Consider the following 22,270-nt stretch of genomic DNA (forward strand, 5'->3'; position numbering starts at 1 on the left):
ATTATAATGGTAAGCATTTGTGCTCGCAGCCAGGGACATAGATTGTTTATTTAAGATTTCTCCAACCAAAAGTCGCATTGAGATTGAGAATCTCTCCGGTCACGATGGACAGCAGAACCAAATAAAACGGCGCCTTTGTATAAACTACTCGATACAGCAATAAAAAATTAAAAAGTTAAAAAAAAAGACAAGTTAGAATATAAACAAAACCCACGGGGACAGGTTTCCACTTCTCAGGAAGATGAAGCGGGGAATTAAATACGGCATCCCAATGATATTGGCGCCTATTCCAGGTTGCATGAATTACCCTTTTTCCAAACTTTGTGAGAGAGAGGGAGAGAGAGAGAATGATGTAAAGGCAGAGTATTGCCCTATTCCAGACTATAATATGACTTCGCCTTGACGCGACAGTCCGTGGTTCCCTTTCGTCTTCTGAGGTTTCTTCTTCCCTCAGATACATTTTTGGGGACCGTTAAATGCAGAATCCACCCTTTTACAAAACCCCCTTGTTCATAGGTAAACTTTGGGAATTTGGACACGATGGATTCTGTCTAATCTCTGGCCTGGCGTCCCCTTGTTTTTTTGTTTGTTTGTCCTCAGGGTCCAGACCAGCTGCGTGCAGCGTCGCTATGTTTGCACTGTGACCTTTGAGTCCAGAGAGGGTCACACTGAGCAGGGAGACCGGAAAAGACGCTGAAGAGCGGCGGAGGACGCAGCGGGGGGCATGGACGGCGCCAATGATGTGGATCTGTCCAACAACAACATCACTCCCTTGTGGAAACGACGCACGGACTATCACGGCTCCAGGAGCCCGGGCAAGGCCAAGCCCAGACCCCTCAGCTACCAGATAGACGGGGTCTTGACCACGGATTTCCCCGTGGGCGACAAGTGCTCCTTTGCGCTGGGCCAGCCCGTGGAGAGGCTGGTCAGCGCCCCGGCGGGAAAGAACACCACGGTGTTGAAACATGTCCTGAACAAGCCCACCAGGAAGACCCGCGTGGTGCGCAGCATCAGCATCGGACACTGGGCGTCAAACGGACGCTTCTCTCTGTCCAAATTCATGTCCGGCGACGCCAGGTCGGCGTCGCTTGACAACCGGGCGCGTAACGGCAGCTATGAGAAAGGGAAGAACGGGAACAGAGTTGTCGGGTGGTCAGACGCCGGTCCTCAAGACGCCCAGGAGCACATGTCCAGTCCCTACGTGCCGGGCCTGCGCAGGGACCAGATCGATTTTGGGAGCAGCTTGTCCCCCTGTGAAGTTCCTCCCCCGGATGAGCCGTCCCCCGTCCTCTCCCCTCTCAGCCCCGACAACAACAGCTACAACCACAACCACCATGGCCCGCGCTCTCCCCCTTCGCCCCGCCCTCCCTCCCCCGGCCCCTCTCCCCCCGCCCGGCGTACCCCGACCCCCTCCCACAGCTCTACCTCCAGCATCCCGTCCCTCTCCTCCTTGACCTCCTCCTCCGACCCCCCCACCCCGTGCTCGCCGTCGCCGGCAGACACGATGATGTCACTCAGCAGACAGTCGTCGTCCGCCTCCGCCCACGAGGCCAGGGACGCCAGGTCTCCCTCCGCCGCCTCTTCCCCTCCCTCCCTGTCGCCGCCGTCCACCTCTCCCACTCCTTCCATCGTCCTCAGCACCCACAGCGCCGCTGCCCTGAAGATGGGCACGCAGCAGCTGATACCCAAGGGCCTGGTGTCGGACACGAGGCTGAGCAGGGCGGCTCCGTCCGGGCAGCAGGGTCTCGGCCTCGCGGGGCTCCTGGGGCTGGACGGCTCCAAGCAGCGTTCTCTGAAAGCCCGCAGCATGGTGGAGACCGGGAGCTTTTTCTCCACCGGTTCCAGAGGCTCTGGGGGACCGGCGGAGGGGACGGACGGGGACAGCGAGAGCCTGAGGAGGGGTCTCAGGAGCACGTCCTACAGGAGGGCGGTCGTGAGCGGCGTGGACCCGGAGGCTCCGTCTCCGGACCTCAAGGCGGGTCGGCCGTCCCAGCCCGCCCTCGGTGAACTGCAGGAGAGCGAGGACAAACCTGACAGCCCGACCAGCCCTTGTTCCGACAAGTCCGCCGCTCCCAAGACCTCCAAGCCCGCCAGTCCTGGAGCCGTCAAGCCCAGCAGCCCCGTTGCCGCAAAACCAGCCAGTCCGGGGAAGAACAAGGTTGGTACTTACGACGGCTAACGTTGGATTTTGACATTATCCGTATGGGAAATTGAAGTTCTGAATCCATTCGTTTGTTGATATTTTAATGTGGTGGATTCTATGTTTTGCTGTGAACCGGTTGGGAAATTGGAAAAAACCATCACAGCTAAAAGGAGAGGACCCAGACGGGCGACATTTCAGTCATTCCTCAGGAAGTTAATGAATGCTTTTCTTAGACTACGTGATGTGTGTGTTTTCACCCATTCATGCACACACACACACACACACACACACACACACACACACACACACACACACAAACAGTTGCCCTGAATTTAGCAAGGGTTCATTGTAAGAGGTCAACCAGAAAGGGCAGAGGTCATGGACAGGTGGTGGTGGAATACGATCCTTATAGGTGTGTGTGTGTGTGTGTGTGTGTGTGTGTGTGTGTGTGTGTGTGTGTGTGTGTGTGTGTGTGTGTGTGTGTGTGTGTGTGTGTGTGTGTGTGTGTGTGTGTGTGTGTGTGTGTGTGTGTGTGTGCGCGCGCGCAGCTGTGCATCACTCCGTCCATTGTAGCCTCAGTCCAAGTGATTGCGTAACGTCTGTTTCAGACTTTGGATAAAACAAAGAGACTGACCAGTCAGCGCACGTTTGACAGCGAAGGTGAGAAACGTTATTTTTTCTTGTTCCAAACTTGTTTTGTTCATATTCATTTCCACTCTCTCCTCACTCCTGCTTTCTGCTTGTGTTGTTTTTAAAATGTACTATATCTAAGACATGTGCTCCCTCTATCAATGTAAATGAAAGCCATCTATTAAGTTAGGTTGAAGTACTATAGTTTTGAATTTCAACACCCCACACGCCCTGGAAGGTGGAGCTGATGGTGTAGGGTTTTCCACTTGACAGGAAAATAACGTTTCATTCAAAATGTCATTTCAGTATATTGTCACAGAGCTTAGAGATGTTTGAAGTTTTGAAGTAGTAGTAGTAGTAGTGGTAGTAGTAGCAGCAGCAGCAGCAGCAACAGTAGTAGAAGTTGTGGTAGTGGTGGTGGTGGTAGAAACAGCAGCAGTAGTGGTGGTGGTGGTAGTAGTAGCAGTAGTAGTAGTACAGTAGTAGTGGTGGTGGTAGTAGCAGCAGCAGCAGCAGCAGTCGTAGTAGTAATGGTGGTGGTGGCAGAAGCAGCAGTAGTGGTGGTGGTGGCAGAAGCAGCAGTAGTGGTGGTGGTGGCAGAAGCAGCAGTAGTGGTGGTGGTGGCAGAAGCAGCAGTAGTGGTGGTGGTGGCGGTAGTAGTAGTAGTAGTGGTGGTGGTAGTAGCAGCAGCAGTGGTAGTAGCAGTAGTAGTAGCAGCAGCAGTGGTAGTAGCAGCAGTAGCGGTGGTGGTGGTAATAGCAGCAGCAGCAGGAGTTGTGGTGGTGGTAGTAGTAGTAGAAGTAGTGATAGTAGTAGCAGCTGCAGCAGCAGTAGTAGCAGCAATGGTAGAAGTAGTAGTAGCAGCAGTGGTAGTAGTTGTAGTGGTAGTAGTAGTAGCAGCAGCAGCAGCAGTAGCAGCAGCAGTGGTAGTAGCAGCAGCAGTAGTAGTAGTTGTAGCAACAGTAGTACAGTTGTAGTATTAGAGTTTTTGAATAGTGTAAGGTTTTTACGATGTCTAACTGTGTATCTGAGGTCGGTATGGTAGTAGTGTCATTAATTCAGTAGTATTATTAATGCAGTAGTGTTACATCCTGTGTGTTCCAGAGGAGGAGCTGTACCAGAACTACCAGGAGAAGGCTCTGCACGACGACTCCGACGAGGACGCGGAGGCCAGGGAGCCTCCACCCGACCAGCACATCGTGGTGCAGTACCGACCCCTGCGCACCTCCTGGAGCCAGCTCACCGTGGTCCGTGCACACGTGCACACACACACACACACACACACACACACACACACACACACACACACACACACACACACACACACACACACACACACACACACACACACACACACACACACACACTAGTGCTATGAGACTCGCAAACGATTTGTTGGTGTTGAGGAAAACATTTCAACGCCTCTAATCGGCCAAAGGAGTCGCTGGGTTTGTTGCGTGTGATTGTGTCGCCGCAGCCAGACACTGACTCCATTCACCGAGTCTGGATTCACCGACTCTCCGTTGACCGAGCCCCGGTTCACTCATTCGCTCGCTCGTGACACCAACTGCATCAAATTAGGAAAGAGCCGGAACATCTTCTGCCTTTAGGTCCCTGCACGACCTCCGCCCTGCGCTGCATTGTGAGGCTCTCTCTCTCTCTCTCTCTCTCTCTCTCTCTCTCTCTCTCTCTCTCTCTCTCTCTCTCTCTCTCTCTCTCTCTCTCTCTCTCTCTCTCTCTCTCTCTCTCTCTCTCTCTCTCTCTCTCTCTCTCTCTCTCTCGAGGTAGAGAGACCAACCTACACATACAGTAGAACTGGATTCTGGGAGGGGGGCGTGGGGAGTTTAAATACCAGTGCCGTGAGGAATGCCGCTCTTTTTTCCGGTCGGGCTACTGTTCAATCCCATCCTCCCCCCCCCCCCCCCCCCCCCCCGTCTGTCGCTCCGCCTGTCGCTCCGCCCGTCCCTCCCCGGGCGCACGGGAGGTTCGGCTCCGCCAAAAAACAAGCAGCAGACCGTCCGCCGTCCCGTCCCACAAAACGCTCGGGATTGTTTGGAGTGAAAATATGCCCGACATGCAGCCTCCGGAGGGCCGTGCGGTGGCTGGGGCGTTACATAACGGAGCGCGCAGAGAGGAATGCCAGGGGATGGAGGGATGCAGCAGGAAAAATAAACAGGAGGGGAAAACGTCTCGACTCGGCGTTCTACTTGGGCGTTCTCCTCTCCGGCTTCTTGATGTTTGCTCTTATCTGCAGCTGCCGGGGAGGGAGGGAGGGAGAGGGGGAGAGAGAGAGAGAGAGAGAGACAAGCAGCCTGAGATATTTCACTTTGACAAATTCCCCTGCAGAAAAAAAAAAAAAATAGACGAGCATGTGGTGCAAGACAGTCAAATGAATAAGTCAAATGTTTTATTAGGTTTAATTAAATGTTTTTCCATTTTAATTTCTTGAGAATTGGCCAGGGGAAATCTCCATTTTCCTGTAAATGGTTTTGACCAGTTGCCCCCAATTATTGGACGATTGAAATTCCCGCAACCATTTTGTCAGTCTTGGCAACCGACAGCTGAGGCACGGGCGTGTCCTGGTGTTGACTGTGAAATGGAATGAAATTGACGTGGATGTTGGATCCACAGGGATTGTTGGGTTCCTTAATACTCCTGCTCGCTGACCCATTCTCTCAATACTGAGACGCTGTTTATAATTATGTTGAGTTGATATCAGCCGATTATAAAATCATTACAATTTGGAAACCATTTTGTCAGTCTTGGCACCTGATATCTGAGGCATGATTGCCAACTTGGCTACCATTAGGTAAAAAGTTAGTGATGGTAATGCACGCGTAATGGGTTGAAGTCGACGTGGATTTTGGGTTCACATGCTCCCATTGGGTTCCTTAATATTCCTCCTCCCTGACAGAAACATTTTTTTCGGTCTTGGCAACCGACGGCTGAGGCATGGCTGCCAGCTCGGCTACCGTTACCGCAAAGGGAAGTGGCGGGTCCTGGTACTGCGTGTGTAATGGAGTTACACACGCAAGTTGACATGGATTTTGGATTCACATGGATTATTGGGCTCCTTAATTCCTGACCCACTGGTTTCACCATTTCCAGAAAATTTAGGGCAGCGTATGTAAACAGGAAGGAAAAACCCCCTGAATCGTTTTGTTATGAGGGTGAAACTCCAAAGTCCATTTGGCGTAATAAAAGCCAGACGTCTGCCAAGGGACCGAAGCTTTTATAGCCGTCTGCCAAGGGACCGAAGCTTTTATAGCCCAAATGTTTCTACTGCCACTTTGGCTTTATAGAGATTAGATCATGGAACAAGCGTTGGCACAAGTACAGGTGACAGAATACAATACAAGACAAACTCTGTGTGTGTGTGTGTGTGTGTGTGTGTGTGTGTGTGTGTGTGTGTGTGTGTGTGTGTGTGTGTGTGTGTGTGTGTGTGTGTGTGTGTGTGTGTGTGTGTGTGTGTGTGTGTGTGTGTGCGCGCGTGCGCGTGTTTAGTCTGCTGCTCCTCTGTTTGTTCCCAGGTTGTGTCCCAATTCAAGGATTTTTATGACAGCGCTCGCTCCTCCGGAGTTTCGAGACGGTTCCAGTGCCAAATCTCAACGCCAAAGTAGTGAATCTCAGTGAAAAAAGGGGGGAGAAAAAAAATCCCCCTCAAGAAACGATTGTCACGCCTACTCCCTTCTGAAAGAATTGCAATGGGAAATTAGTTTAAAGATTTAAAAAGAAGATTTATTTTCTGTTCTATTTCAAGGGTTTAAGAGAGGAAAGTTAAGAAGTTTGAATCGTAGACTAATCAAAGGAGATCTAAACACATTCAAGTGTTTTATACATCCAAGAAGATGGGATTTCTTTGTCAATTAAATGATAAAAAAAGGATTTATTATAAAAAAAAAAAAAAGAGAGAGATTTATTTATATATTTATAAAAAAAAAACAACCCTACACAGTAAAATAAAAGACGTGGAGGAGAGAGCACTAGGCTTCTAAGGAGGCTGGCCTGGCTTTTCGTATGAATAAAAATGAGTATTCACCTTTTTATGAGAGTGTGAGAGATTTAAAAAAAAAAAAAAAAAAAAAAAAGATAGAGAACATCACGGACAAAGATAGAGAAAGGGAGAGGGAAAGAACTATGTGTGAGCAAGTGAGAGAGAGGGTGAAACATTAACCCGAACTCTCCCCGCGCTCCTCTGACTTATTGGCCGGAAGGCGTGGTTTGGTTCGGTTCGGAGGTTGCGGGAGTTTCACCTTACAAATCTCATTTTATTATTTTATATATCAACACGTCATCTGTGGTCACGTCATATAAAACCGAATAAAATGACGATGTTTCAGTTAAATTCCTGCATTTTTTATTTATTTATTATTATTATTATTTTTTTTGTTATTTAACATCTGTGCTTTGTTTTTAGGTGAAGAAAAGTGGTCTGTCTGAGAAGATGAGCGTGGAGGAGCGGAAAAGACAAGAGGTGCGTTTCAAACGTCATCAAAGGGGGAATGTCATCAAAATGCTTCCAAAACACTGTTTGGGTGCAGTTTGTGGTTCCTGCTCATTGAAATCTGAGAGAAAATGAAGAGAAAAGTGCATCCACAGTATTTACATGCATGTGGTACTAGTGAGTTCTAAGTTATACTACAATATATATACTAATATTGTACTACATAGTACGTACATACATACATACATACATACATACATACATACATACATACATACATACATACATACATAGTACAATATTAGCATACAAAAGTGTTTATTATTATTATTATTATCAACAATGATAAACATGATTATAATTCAAAAAATATCACTGGGATAAGTCAGAATTAATTTTTAGATTATTTATTTTAAAAAATTGGCTGAAATGTTGGAAATGCTTCTGTCTGAGAAAGCATGTCTATTTATTAGCTTAAAATAGTTTACCATTCCTGACACGTGTTTTTAAACGGTCAATCCATCTATTCATAAACAACTGAAATGAAATCTATTCAAACTGCCTTGTGCGGGGGTGCTATTTAAATATATTCACACATAACTGACTGATTCACACGAGGGTATGATGAATTTAAGTGACTCACACTGGAAATGAGGAAACCCAAAATAAAAGTTTATAAAGTGTTTTTTTATTTGGGTCAGGGGGCTTTTATTTTGCCATTTATTGACACACACACACACACACACACACACACACACACACACACACATATACACACACACATACTATAACTTATATAGTGCAAATATCTTGAGGAGGAGAACACAAACCAGGTTTTGGATTGGACACACACACACACACACACACACACACACACACACACACACATATCCACATATATATATATATATATATATATATATATATATACACACACACATACTATAACTTATATAGTGAAAATATCTTGAGGAGGAGAACACAAACCAGGTTTTGGATTGGACACACACACACACACACACACACACATATCCACATATATATATATATATATATACACACGAGTCTGTATATATACTGTGTATATGGTACCAGGGTGGGGGAAAAAACCCCAAATGCTTATAACATTTATAATGTCAAAAGTATTGCAACATACAGTGCGAGTGTTTTAACATGTTGAAACTGTATCTTCCCTTCACTAGGATTTGACTCATGTGTTCATAACACGCTCCACATTCCCAGCTTCTATATTGTCTGTCTGTGGCAGGTTGTTGAGAAATACCACGTGCCTTTGAGCAATCCAACCCCAAACTTCACTCACACCCTTCACTACACTGTGTGTGTGTGTGTGTGTGTGTGTGTGTGTGTGTGTGTGTATGCGTGTGCGCGTGCGTGCGTGCAAACTTGCACATGTTTTTGAATTGTGATTTATTTTTTATGTTTTGGTTTGTTGCATTTTGCCCTTTTTCAAACTTTTTGTGAGTTTTTAGGTTTATTGTGTTTTGCCAAATTAGTGTTTTTTTCTTGTTCATTTTTCGGTTTATTGGAGTGAGTATTGTATTTTTTGTATTTAATTATATTTGTTTTATTATTGTATATTGCCTCTTTCTATTTTTACTCATATTTCTTTATTATTCTATATATCTCATCACTCTAGCCGTCTGTCTGTCTGTCTGTTTGTCTGTCTGTCTGTCTGTCTCTATCCGTCGAGAGAGAGGGAGGGAGTCAATGGATGGTGAACACCTCAACACTCAATATATTGTTTACTTCTACTTTCCCTAACACACTCACCTCGTTTCCTTTTCTCCTCTCCTCCCTCTCTTGTCCCCTCTCCTCCCTCTCTTGTCCCCTCCCCTCCCTCTCTTGTCCCCTCCCCTCCCTCTCTTGTCTCCTCTCCTCCCTCTCTTGTCCCCTCTCCTCCCTCTCTTGTCCCCTCTCCTCCCTCTCTTGTCCCCTCTCCTCCCTCTCTTGTCCCCTCTCCTCCCTCTCTTGTCCCCTCTCCTCCCTCTCTTCTCTTCTCCCCTCCTCCAGGCCATCTTCGAGGTGATCTCCTCGGAGCACTCGTACCTGCACAGCCTGGAGATCCTGATCCGCATGTTCAAGAACTCTGCGGAGCTCAGCGACGCCATGACCAAGACGGAGCAGCACCACCTCTTCTCCAACATCGCCGACGTCTGCGAGGCCAGCAAGAAGTACGTTTGAACTCAGTTCATTTCATTATTATTATTATTATTTATTTTTACATCGGTCAGGAGGGAAAAAGATCAATTTTACATCCATCAAGTTGGCAACCCTGCACCAGCTTTTGGTTGACAAAAATGATTGGCAAACCTTTTTTGTGGTGAAAGGTTCTACGTAATTATAATATCCCATCTCTCAATATATAATAGTGATTTTTATGGATTTATGAATGACAATTATGAATCAGAAACAACAAGATATTATTAGAGATCACTACTTAAAATAGAATAAAACGATTTGAGAGTGATATTGATCCGATCTAATTTGCGATCCCTTTTTCAATATTGACAACGTCATACCAAGAAAGAGGAAACATATTAATGAACGTACATTTTTTTTCTCTGCGTCAGCTGTGGGGTCTGGTTGCAGGATGTTAATCATTTCAAAACAGGGTGATACTTATCTCAGGGATGATGCCCGGGCAGCCACTCATTATGGCAGATTAAGCCCCCGGCAGGCTGATGAGGACCGCGTGCGACTCTGAGGGGGGTTATTTTGGGATCGTATCCTGTGTGTCACCGTGCACGGCTGCGAAAGAAATAGAAGGATACATCGAGGCGGAACACTGATTTTATAACGTACGCCGAGTGAGGAGTGATGAAATGTTGAGCTGTTTTTTCGTTTCTTTTTGGTTCTTGAAGAGTCGGTCAGTGGAGATGATTCGTTGTATTTTGTGGCTCTGGGTTCGTTGGGCGAGGTTGGGGAAAAACGCGCGGTGAGCGGTTTTGCCCCGGTCGCTACTTTCGGGTCGGCAAGTCGTGGACCGACACGTTCGCCGGAGTGACTCCGCTCTCCGGAACCGCTTTGAAGATTTGTTCGCCGCGAACGGGTCGTTTGCGAGTCGCGAGGCCGACTGCTTCCGCTGAGAAACGCGGCCCGCAACAACCGAGAGAGCTGCTCGCCCTCCAAAAATGTCCCAAATCGGTTGACCATGGCGGAAATCTAGTCGCCCGGGGCAACTAATTTCTGCCGGGGCCCCTGTTAACATCTCGTCGGCGTTGCGTGTCGTTAATCCCCGGGAGGAAGCCGCGTGGCGCTGGTGTCAGCGCAGTGCGAAGAACAATACTCTCGAGTTGTGTTTATTCTGACGGAGGAAACTTGTTATGGCTTCGGTCCCGACGCGAGAGGCCGCGTTTTGGACTCGTTCAACCGCCGCCCTTCATACGGCTGCTGAACCGCGCTCACTCCATCCGTGGTGAATATGAAGCCGTTTTTATTATTATTATTATTATTATTATTATTATTATTATTTATTTTCACCTGGTTATGCGGGGGCACTTAGCCTGACCCCGATGCGATCGCTGTGAAGTGGGGCTTTTTTTCGCCGAGCATTGTGGGTAAGCGGCGCGGCGCCGGGGTGGGGAGGCTGCCGCGGGACCTGAGCGAGGGGGCTGGAACGGCGCCAAGGGTCGGCGGGAAACAAACAAAAGCGCGCGTCGCGTCGGAGCCTCGCCGCCGGCTAATCATTGTCGCTGCCCGCCGCTTGTTTGTCATCCCGACTGAAGAATGCGCTAATGGCGTTGCGAGGCGGTTTGCGGCGGTTGTGCTGTCTCGGCGCTCGATCAGCAATTCTGGATGAAGGAGGCGGGTGAGAAGCCGTCGGTTCTCTGTGACTCACGGGGAGGGATGAGCGGCTCTCCTCTCCGTCCGGAGGAGTGGCGTACACTCACAGTCGTCGTGAGCCTTTCTCACCGGGTCACCCCGAACACGGAAAGATGCACTTCTCGTCCCACCGGAAACGGGGCTCACTTCTCACTTTCGGCTCAGGATTCGGGCTTTGTGTCATTTTGATGCAATGTTTTCAATTCTCTGTGCGTTAGAACATCCTTATGAAGACAAAAGAGCCTCTGCCGGCGGCCAAACGTCGGATTCACTTTTGGTTTTGTTTTGCAGAAAACCTGACTGAGGGTGTTGAGCTGTTCGTTCTGACTTGCGGAGAGGGGGAGAGAGGGGGAGAGAGAGGGAGAGAGAGAGAGAGAGAGAGAGAGAGAGAGAGAGAGAGAGAGAGAGAGAGAGAGAGAGAGAGAGAGAGAGAGAGAGACTGGTTCAACAAGATGACAGTGATAGTCAAACATAGGAAAGACACTGTGTGTGTGGCTCCAGGGTTAAACACACACCATTAACCTGACACATTTGGCTGCTGAACACAAGATCAGAGGGGAAAAAAAATTGTTTTTTTGAGGCTGAGCAGTGTTTCCCGTACGACCTTTTACACAGATACTTCATGTGAACATAGTTAAAACTTCAGTAATTGCACTTTGCTTAGTGCTGCCGCTGATAATTCAAATGTTTTAAATCTACAAATCTTTTATTAAATCTACACAGTTTGGAGATTTCAGACTTGCGGATTTCGATCGGGGGTATTCACATTGTTCGCATGGTGAAAGTGGTTGGAACAATATAAATCTATAAATTCAGTATTGCAGAAGGCTGAGTGTTTTAACACCTTTTGTCATTCAGCATCTTTACACCAACAGCTGATGCAGCAGTGTGTGTGTGTGTGTGTGTGTGTGTGTGTGTGTGTGTGTGTGTGTGTGTGTGTGTGTGTGTGTGTGTGTGTGTGTGTGTGTGTGTGTGTGTGTGTGTGTGTGTGTGTGTGTGTGTGTGTGTGTGTGTGTGTGTGTTAGGGCATGGATCAGATCAGAGGTCCTGGGGCTGGACATGTGTTCAGGGGGACGTTTCAAACTCCCAGATCTAATAAAGTGCTTCACGGCAGACCCCAAATGTGTGTGTATGGAAGGGGTGGGTGGGGTTGAGGATGAACGGCTTGTGGGGGGGAGGGGGTTGGTGTCGGAGGTGGCGTAACAGCTGATGAGAAGGTCGGCGGAGGTGTCTCCGCAGATGAGAAGTTGGCGGCAGATCCAGCACCTCCAAGGTCGCCTTCCTGTGTCCGTCCTGCAGCTTCCTGTTTGTCACCTTGGAACATGGCATCATCTGCTCGCGCCATGAGAGCCGCCATCTGGCCGAGCGCAGGAAGAGGAAGCGCCCTTTGTGTCGTCTATTTCAGGGGTCCTGACAGGGTGCCCGCGAATCCCGCACGAAGGCTGGGAGCCGAGGTGTGAGAGGGGCCTTCCGGGCTTTGTGTCTGTCGGTGCATCCTAGCCCCTAGATCTCCGCCGCCCCGCCCCCCCCCCCCTGGCCGGAGCTCCCGACTCCACCCGAGCTGCGTCCCCGACTTAACTAACTCCCGGCCTCCGTCCAGGTTCTTCCGGGAGCTGGAGGAGCGGCACCAGCAGAACATCGTCATCGACCGCGTCAGCGACATCGTCTACAAGCACGCCCAGTCCAACTTCGACCCCTACGTCACCTACTGCTCCAACGAGGTCTACCAGCAGAGAACCCTGCAGAGGCTGGTGTACGTGGGGGGGTTGGCAAAGAGGGGGCTGGGGATCCAACATGGCCGCCGGTGCCCTGACACTCTTCTGCGGTTCTGTGCTCCTCCCGCAGGTCCAAGAGCCCGGCCTTCAAGGAGGTTCTGACCCGGATAGAGGGCCACCCGGACTGCAGGAACCTCCCCATGATCTCCTTCCTCATCCTGCCCATGCAGAGGATCACCCGCCTGCCGCTGCTCATGGACGTAGGTTCCTTCCAGGAGAAACGCACGCGAATCACTTGTTTTGGACCGAGTGGACGGGGGGACGTTTGAACTCCTCCTCCCTCCTCTCCTGCTTTCTACATTTTGGGAGACTTGGGAGGTTTGCCTCCCACCCTCCTCCCTCCCTCCCTCCCTCCCTCACCCCCTACCTGCCTCCCCCTTCTTTCCATCACCACCTTCGATGGACTGTTTGCGCTCAAGTTCGTCTCCTCCTCTTGCCAATAAAATTCCTTCTCCGTACTCCTTTTCTAAAAAAAGATAAATCCTTTTTTTTTTTTTTTCCACTCATCCCTCCGTCGGTTCCAAAGATCTGCTTCTCCTTTTTTTTTTTTTTTTTTTATTATTTTTTTTTAACCTCTACCTCAATCTCCTTTTAAAGCCGCGTCGTGCAAAATATGGCCTCTTCACATATGGTAGGAGGAGAACGAGTCAGGAGTACGTTGTACTATGGTGTTTTTAAGAACAATAATAAAAATAAAAAAAGAAATGCAATTTGCGAGAATCGGAAAACTCAAAGAGCTTTGTTTTTCCGTCTTTGGAGGCAGCCTTCGTTACCTTCAAAAACACATAGCAACAGCGCTTTGCACAACGTTACACGACGCAAGACGTTCGTAAGTTCAATAATCGAAAGAAAATTGTCTAGATCCGACAATGTCTAAATACACATACAGCCGGTACTGGCAAGTTGTTTTTAAGAAGGAATGATATAAAATAAATGGAATAAATCAATGAGGAGCATCAGGTCATCCCTGGATTTCGCCAACATGATTTAGAATTGGGAAAACTCAAAAGAACTTTATTTTTCCGTCTTTGGAGGCAGCGTTTGTTTACCTGGCAACACCGCTTTACACAACGTTGGACGACGCAAGACCTTAAGACCTTAAGTGCAAAAATCGAAAAAAGATTGTCTGGATCCGACAATGGCTAAAAACACATATGGCCGATACTGGCCTCAGTGCTCAAACGTACTCTTCTTGGAAAGACGCCTTGTTACCCATAATTCCCTTCTCACACCACCGTGTGTTTCATGTCTTTTACACCCAAAATGGTAATTCAAGGCTGCTTACATTTTTGGGTTCCTCTGGTTTCTGTCTCCTCTTGGCGCCAAAAGCCTCCGCCTCCACTTTGGCCCCATCCTCTGCTCGTCCCTCCCCTGGGAGCTGAAAGGGTTTAAGCTCGTCCACCCAGAGGGTTTTTGGGATCCTGAGAAAGTTCTTTTCCTTTTTTTCCTTTTTTTTCTTTTTTCATTCATTCTCTTGTTTCCCACCGCTCTATTTAGGCCTGGATGTTTTATCGGGCGAGGGTTCTTACGCTGTTGAACGTCGCCGCGCGTCTCCGCGGATGTGTGGTTGATCAGAGGTGACACGCTCTGTGACTTCATCTCTTTGCAGACCATTTGTCAAAAAACCCCAAAAGACTCTGACGGCTACGAGGAATGCAAGAAGGCCTTACAAGCCATCAGCAAGGTTCGTGGGCGGGAGGGCTCTTAATGTTATATTTGTTTTTATTTATATTCATTTACCTTTTCAACAAATATATATTCTGTATATTTTTGGCAATTTTTATTATTATTATTATTTTTGTTTTTAGCTATTTTTTTTTGTATTTGGCAATTTTTTGAATGTATTTATATGGCTGTTTTTGTATGTTTTGGACTTTTACCAGTTTCTTTTGTTTTGCCTTTTTTTTTGTATATGTGGCAATTTTTTTTGTCAAGCTTTTTTATATTAATTTTTTTATATTACCATTGCAAATTCCTCGTATATTAAAATTTACTTTGACAAATAAACAGATTTGAATTTATTAGTGTTATTAAGTAATTTATTTGGCTGCACCTTGTTGTGTAATTGTGAACGCGCTTTATTAATTCCTCCGTCTTATTTTGTGCTTTTTTTTTGTTTGTTTTATCTTGAATTCTCTCATTCTCCTTATTTGAATGTTTGCTTGTAGGTGGTTCGGAAATGCAACGAGGGCGCTCGCACCATGGAGAGAACAGAGATGATGTACACCATCAACTCCCAGCTGGAGTTCAAGATCAAGGTTTGAAAATGATCTTTAGATTAATAATCATTAGAATTGTAACAAGTTTATTTTCAGTGTGTTCTTAAAAAGGGTCCTTAAAATGTCTGAAATTCCCTTTTTTTTTTTTTTTTTTTTTTTTTTTTTTTACCAAAAACAATATTTACAATTACGCTTATATTTGTAAAAGATAAATTGAGCTTTACAAATATTAGATCCTGAGTCTTACATTTGAAATGATGAGGTTGTAATTTCAGCATCATTTGTTTTATGTTTTATTAGTTTTATTCCGCTATATATTCTGTCAAAATTGGTCAAATTCTTCCGCCTCAGAGTCAACGTTTGTGATGCTCTAAACCCCAAAGCCTTCTGCTCAAGAACTTGAGGGGTGACTTGTCCAAAAATCTGTCTTATTTGAAATGTTGTTCACGATCTGTCCAAAACAAAATGGTCCTAAAAAGTAAAAACCCGGCTGTAGCGAACGCTTAATCCTCACCGCACATGGACGGCGAGCACGTTGGAAGGAGATTAGAAAACATGATTGAAATGGATGAGCTGCTGTGCTCAGTGCATATGTTACATTTCGTTTCCGAGCTTTATCTCCACCAACTCCCTGTGATGCGCACGCTCCTCGCTTAAACATCCGGCACCGACGAGGTGACTAGTGTTTGGCGAGTGGCTGTGTGGTGCTTTGGGCTCAGGGGGTTCCTGTTCCTCGCGCACGCACACACACACACACACACACACACACACACACACACACACACACCACAGTCGTGTACAGAAACTGAGTGTGAGAGAAAAGTCTGTTCGCACATTTGGGATTCAAACGTGTCTCGTGAACATTCTCACACTCTGCATAGCCAGCTGTTCACACACACACACACACACACACACACACACACGCTGTGTTGACTTTGTGTAAAAAGATAACACTACTGATCCATGCATAAAAGAAGGTCGTCCCTGGGTGGGCTCGAACCACCAACCTTTCGGTTAACAGCCGAACGCGCTAACCAATTGCGCCACAGAGACAGCTGTGCAGCCAGGGGCCGTAAATAGCGAGGTAATGGATGAATTTGTATATGAAGAAAAAAATGTAAAGACGGTAAATAATACATATAAGAAAAAAAACAAAAAATAAACGTGCAAGCGAGAGGGTGCATGGAATTAAAAACGAAACAAAAGTATATGTGAGCATATAAACGGAAGTAACACAGGAAGTAGCACTCGTACGACAAATGGACCCATGATAACGAAACGAGCCCCTGTGCCCCCTGCAGCCCTTCCCGCTGGTGTCCTCCTCCCGGTGGATGGTGAAGAGAGGAGAACTCACGGCCTTCGTGGAGGACAACGGCATCTTCCTGAAGCGAACGGCTCGGCAACACGTCTACTTCTTCCTCTTCAACGACGTCCTCATCGTCACCAGGAAGAAGAGGTGAGCCCCGCCCCGCCGCCCCGCCCGCTCGACGGGCTGGAGCTTCTGGACCTCGGTGCACACGTCTCAATTCACTGAGTCTCGGCTTTTCGATGCACTGGTTTTCGATTTGCAAATCAAATAGAGCTGCGCGTCATGCATGTGACGCACCATGCCACCAACAGAGGGAAAAAAAATGTAAGGAATCTTTTTAGTTAAAAAAAAAAAAGAGCCGAACATTTGATCCGCAGCCAGGTTCAACACCAGCCTGTAAGACAGTAGAGTTATACTATCTTTACTTGGTAAAGGTGTGTGTGTGTGTGTGTGTGTGTGTGTGTGTGTGTGTGTGTGTGTGTGTGTGTGTGTGTGTGTGTGTGTGTGTGTGTGTGTGTGTGTGTGTGTGTGTGTGTGTGTGTGTGTGTGTGTGTGTGTGTGTACCCGCTTCTTCTCTTTTGGCTCTTTGAAGTTGATTTATTCCGTCTGTCGATGTGTTTTTCCCTCGTCTGTTGCCATTCAGAGGCAGGAGATCTTCCTTGAAACAATGTGGTTTCTATTTGGTGTGTGAGTGTATTCTGTGGCCGTTTGTTTACTTCCACCATTTAAAAAAAAAAAAAAAACTCCTTTCCCGCCATTCTCTCCATTCTCGTCTGGAACTAATCGTACGAATTCCTCGGAATCATAAAATCGTACCATGTGACTTTATTTTCTGGAAATCTGATCCGGAATCTGGCAGCAGCTCGGTGGCACGCCAGGTTATTTTGTCTGTATTTTAGGGATTTCAGACGGGGAGTTGTCGTGTGTGTGTGTGTGTGTGTATGTGTGTGTATGTGTGTGTGTGTGTGTGTGTGTGTGTGTGTGTGTGTGTGTGTGTGTGTGTGTGTGTGTGTGTGTGTGTGTGTGTGTGTGTGTGTGTGTGTGTGTGTGTGTGTGTGTGTGTGTGTGGTTAGGGGTTGAGAAAAGCTGTTAAAATATTGGTTTGATTTGATCTGTGGAGTCGAACTGGAACACTGGAGCTGGACCAGCTCACACACCAACCAGTACACACTAGTACACACACCAACCAGTTCACACCAGTACACACACCAACCAGTTCACACATCAACTAGTACACACCAGTACACACACCAACCAGTACACACCAGTACACACACCAACCAGTACACATCAGTACACACACACACACACACACACACACACACACACCAACCAGTACACAGACCAACCAGTACACACACCAGTATACACACCAACCAGTACACACCAGTACACACACACCAACCAGTACAGACCATGGTCATTTGTTCACGCGTTGTAGCGCTGGGGGGTTCTCCAGTGCCAAAAGAAACCCTCAGGTATTATTTTGGTTTCATTTGGTCTCGTCCACTTGACTTGACAGATAAAAGGAGCTGGAAACGCAGGGGAAACAGGTTAAAGTGCAGTGTACAGGCCTACGCCCTCCAGCAAGGCAGGACTGGAACCCACACCCACTTCGGCCGCAGGGACTCAAGCCCCAAACCGAAACTCGGCGGAGCTCAGCACTTTAAGAATAACAATTCCTAGAAGAAAATTCAAAACATTCCTCAAATATTCACGCTAAATAAACAGAATAAATCTCGGATCGTACAAAAATAAAAAATAAAAAAGATCCTGCAGAGACGCCGACATCCTGCCGCCGGTCGGTGTCCTGTCACCGAGGCTTCACGTCCGTGTTCGAGCGCTCGACTACAGCTCTGGTCCAGCGCTGAGGCTCTGCAGGACACTTACGTAACAAGCAGCCCCAGCAGCTGGATCCGCTCTTTCCACTCATCCCGCCGCGGCTATTGTTGAGTTCTTTCCCCCCCTGCTCTCCTCCCCTCTATTTCCATGTTTTTGGGCCATTGTTGCTCCGTGGTTTGTAATTACGTTGCACGTTCATCCCACACGTCTTTTTGTTTTCCTCGGTTTGTTCCACTCCACTCAATGGCTTTCTGCATAACACTGAACCTGACGAGACTGGGTGTGGTGTGGTGTGGTGTGGTGTGGTGTGGTGTGGTGTGGTGTGGTGTGTGTGTGTGTGTGTGTGTGTGTGTGTGTGTGTGTGTGTGTGTGTGTGTGTGTGTGTGTGTGTGTGTGTGTGTGTGTGTGTGTACTGCTTGCATGTTGGACGGAGGCTGGTGCCGTCCCGATGACGTGTGCTGGATCGCTGTGTTATCAGTTCAGGCAGCTGCATCCTTCTCATTCCGCTGAGGTTCGTGTGGTTCGACTCGTCCAGTTGTCGGGGGGAGGAAAAGGCCCTCGAACGCTCCCTAACATTCAAGTTCCTCCCGCGCTTCTGCAGGAGGAAATTCGCTGTTAACAATCTATGCCTACCTTTTCTACTTCCCATGAGACATCGTCGAGGTACCGCCACCCTCCTACGCCAGCCAACACACCGGCATGTCAAAATCCCGCCCACTCCATTCCACAGCATCATGTCAGTGGCATTCCAGATATTTTGGCTGCAGGGGCCCCAAGTGTTGGGGCCCTGTGTGAGCTAAATGCGGCGTAGTCCGAAAAAAAAAACCCAATGATACAGTCTCTGCCAGATACAATCTCAGCAAGTCTGGGAGCATTTAAAGATTATTTATTCAATATAAAAATATTTAATAACGCAATATCTCGTTCTACAGATCTTGTCCCAAATTAAGCTCCTAGACCAGCAAGAAATAAGAAAAACTAAGTTTTATTAATAATAAAAAAGAGGAGTATAATAATAACAAAATAATAATAATAATAATAATAATAAAATAAGTTTTTATTTCTATGCTGTATATAAAAATTCACTCCAGAAAAAAACTTTTTTTTTATTTTTTTATGGGATTTATCAATAAAAGATAAAAAAGAAAAAAACCCTGAATAGAAATGTCTGATATTGATGCGCTTTATGGTCATAAACCCTGTCGTTTCGATTGGAGAGCATTAAAAATCTGATTATTATTTTGCCCAGGATCACGATGGAGTTGGAACACATTTTTCCACATATAACATATAATCATATACATACAATTGTAGGCCAGTCAATCTCTCAAAATATTTTCAAGGTCGGTGACTGTGGCTTGCTTTGCACCTTCGCCCATTACTGATCAGTTCTGGAACAAAGGAATTATTATTTAAATATTCAAATACTTGCATCGTCAGACTCCACGAAGAGCACAGAGGTTCAGGGAAGAGATTCCGTCGGAAGGGCTCGTTCTATCTTCTCACCCTTCCCCGTGCTTCTCCCGCCTCTGATGTCCATCTCCCTGACGCCTCTTCCTCCGCTCGTACCCCCGCTCCTCCTCTTCCTCGGAGGGGATGTTTGGGGGCAGTGGATTGTGGCTTGGAGCTGAGTGACGGAGGAGGTCGCTCTAGTGACACCAATCCCGCGTGGAACCTCCTGACCCGCCGTGGATTCTTTCCTTCCTCCTCTCGGCCCTTGAGACCGGGATGCCGAGCTGTTGCTCCGTCCTTGTAGAGGAGTTTCAAATGTACGCTGACAACACAGCCTGTACAGGGCTGGACATCGACGGTTGCCCAGTTGCCCCGGGCAACCAGAATTGGGCCGTTGTCAACCCCGTTGCCCCGTGCAGTGGCGTCGTTAGGGGTTTTCTGAATATCCGCCAATCTTAAATAGCCCCGCAGAGCCCGTCCTGCGGGGCTATTTAAGATTGGGGGCTATTCACAGCACGGCGTATGTACAGCACCATGCGTAACGGGGACGCTTTCTCCATCGCTGTCTTACACCCAACCCCCAGTCTGCCTGAAGCAGAGCCTGGTTGGGCTGAGCCCCCGATGGCTTTGCATCCCAGCAACGCCCCTGGCCCCGTGCCCCATTGTCAACCACTTTTCATATATAATAAAAAAATATATATATATATATATATATATATATATATATATACTTGAGTCTGTTTAGAAACTCAAAATGTAATAAACAGGCATATGAGCAAAACTTTTTAACATACAGTGGTTCAAAGACAGTTTAAAAAGAAAAGTTTGACCTCAAGATATTGATGGTAGCAGTGACCTTTAAACGAGACAAACTGTTCAAAAGATCATAGCATATCGTCCAAAAGTAGAAAAATGTTTTCATATATTTCCGCTTTCCTTGACATTGAAATATGGGTTGTAATGATATAGGACGGTAATCACTCAATTCCAAAACGATCGAAATACGGCAACCATTTTGACAGGCTTGGCAACCGACAGCCGATGCATGGTTTATAACTTGGCTCCCAAAGTCAAGTGTCGGGTCCTGAAGTAGCGGAGTCGTTTCTGGAAATACCTCCTGCTCCTCCCAATATATCAACATAGTTTATGAAGAAGCAACCAAGAGAGCACACTTAGCTTCCCCCAGTAGCTGCTTCACCTCGCTCCGGGGGGCGGGGGTGGTCAGGGGCTCGGGTGGAGTTCAGCTCCGCGGCTTCTCCTGGTACCGCTTCAACGAGTCCCAGATGTTTCTGATGCACAGCGAGCACAGAGGGGCCGAGGGCCACAATGAGATCCAGCTGCTCATGGGAACGAGTCCAGGCTTTTACCCGCGGACCTGGCTTTGGACCCTTCTACGCAGCCTCCCTTCCACTAAAACGAGCTCCGCCCGGCGCTGAAAGTTCAACCTCGGGAGATTGTTGAGGAAGGGGAGTGTTTGTTTTTCTTTTTTCTTTCCTGGATTTGCCTTTTGGTTTGTTCAGAAATTCCAATCCCCGGACCCCCTGATTGGAGGCCTGCTTCGCGAACGTATAGTAGAGATGGGCGACGCGCAAACGATTCGGTCGAAGCGCACACATGTTTGAAACGAGACGGGAGTGACTCCGGCATAAGAGTCGTTCGTTTGAGCATTCGTTCTTTCCGTCTGTGACTCGGTAACGGCAGCCAAGGCACAGGCATTCAGCGTCTGAAATCGGGATTCACACACACGAAAAGAGCCACGAGCTACGAGCCCAACCAGCTCCTTAAGTTCAGTTCAGCGAGTGGGTCAGAGAGAGTGAGAATGAATGAATCTGACTCTCGTTCATCATTCGGGGAGTCCTCCCTCGTGCATTACATCGACTAAATCGAACAAACAACCAGTCGAAACACATTCAGAATGACTCCTTTTTGATGAGCGACTCGTCAAGAACCAAATCTCAAAAAGAGTCAAACCTGGCCACGTAGTGGCTCTGGTCCCTTAGCTTCTATAATGTTTACAACTTAAGACTCGTCTTTAGAATCGGTGACATTGAATCTCCCTCCCTCCCTCCCTCCCTCCCGCCCTCCCCCCAGTGAGGACAGCTACACGGTGATAGACTACGCCCTGCGGGACCAGATTTGGGTGGGGCCGTGCCAGCCGGAGGACCTGAACCGCTCGCCGGTCCGGACCACCGCCAGCATGCTGGGCTCGCGGCCGCCCGGCGCCAGCCACCTTTTCCGCCTGCGTTTCCGTAGCAACCACTCCGGCGAGAAGGTGCCTATGATCCTGGGGGCGGAGCTTATGTAAGTCTTGATTTATTTTTCTTTCCAGCTTTGCTTGAAACTTGATTATTTATAAATTAGTAATATATAGTATATATAAATATTTATAAAAATAGCAATTTATTGTGTTTATTAATTCCTACTATTTGTTTTTCTTTCCTTGACATAATTACAAGACCAAACTTCTACCGCTGCCCATAATAAGAATAAGTGACTAAAAATAAGAATAAAATATATAAAAAGAATAAAATAATAAAAGTAAATACATATTTTTATTCCTAAATTACTTGTCTTTAATTTATAAGCACCTTGCAAGCAACCCTAGGACACTTA

At 47.2% G+C, this 22,270-nt stretch overlaps 1 protein-coding gene across 1 annotated transcript in view; it reads left to right on the forward strand.

Moving 5' to 3' along the window:
* LOC307235338 (rho guanine nucleotide exchange factor 26-like) overlaps positions 1-22,270 on the forward strand; it is a 31,592-nt gene that overhangs the window by 211 nt on the left and 9,111 nt on the right. The window contains exons 2-12 of the mRNA XM_080007380.1: positions 601-2,158; positions 2,752-2,803; positions 3,878-4,020; positions 7,191-7,247; positions 9,249-9,409; positions 12,661-12,813; positions 12,906-13,035; positions 14,445-14,519; positions 15,004-15,093; positions 16,356-16,510; positions 21,749-21,958. Of these exons, the coding sequence (XP_079863506.1) occupies positions 725-2,158; positions 2,752-2,803; positions 3,878-4,020; positions 7,191-7,247; positions 9,249-9,409; positions 12,661-12,813; positions 12,906-13,035; positions 14,445-14,519; positions 15,004-15,093; positions 16,356-16,510; positions 21,749-21,958 (2,660 nt within the window). The 5' untranslated portion in view covers positions 601-724. The remainder of the gene's footprint in view (positions 1-600; positions 2,159-2,751; positions 2,804-3,877; positions 4,021-7,190; positions 7,248-9,248; positions 9,410-12,660; positions 12,814-12,905; positions 13,036-14,444; positions 14,520-15,003; positions 15,094-16,355; positions 16,511-21,748; positions 21,959-22,270) is intronic.

The sequence above is a fragment of the Zeus faber genome (genome assembly GCF_960531495.2).
Source record: "Zeus faber genome assembly, chromosome: 9".
In the NCBI taxonomy this organism is placed as follows: domain Eukaryota; kingdom Metazoa; phylum Chordata; class Actinopteri; order Zeiformes; family Zeidae; genus Zeus; species Zeus faber.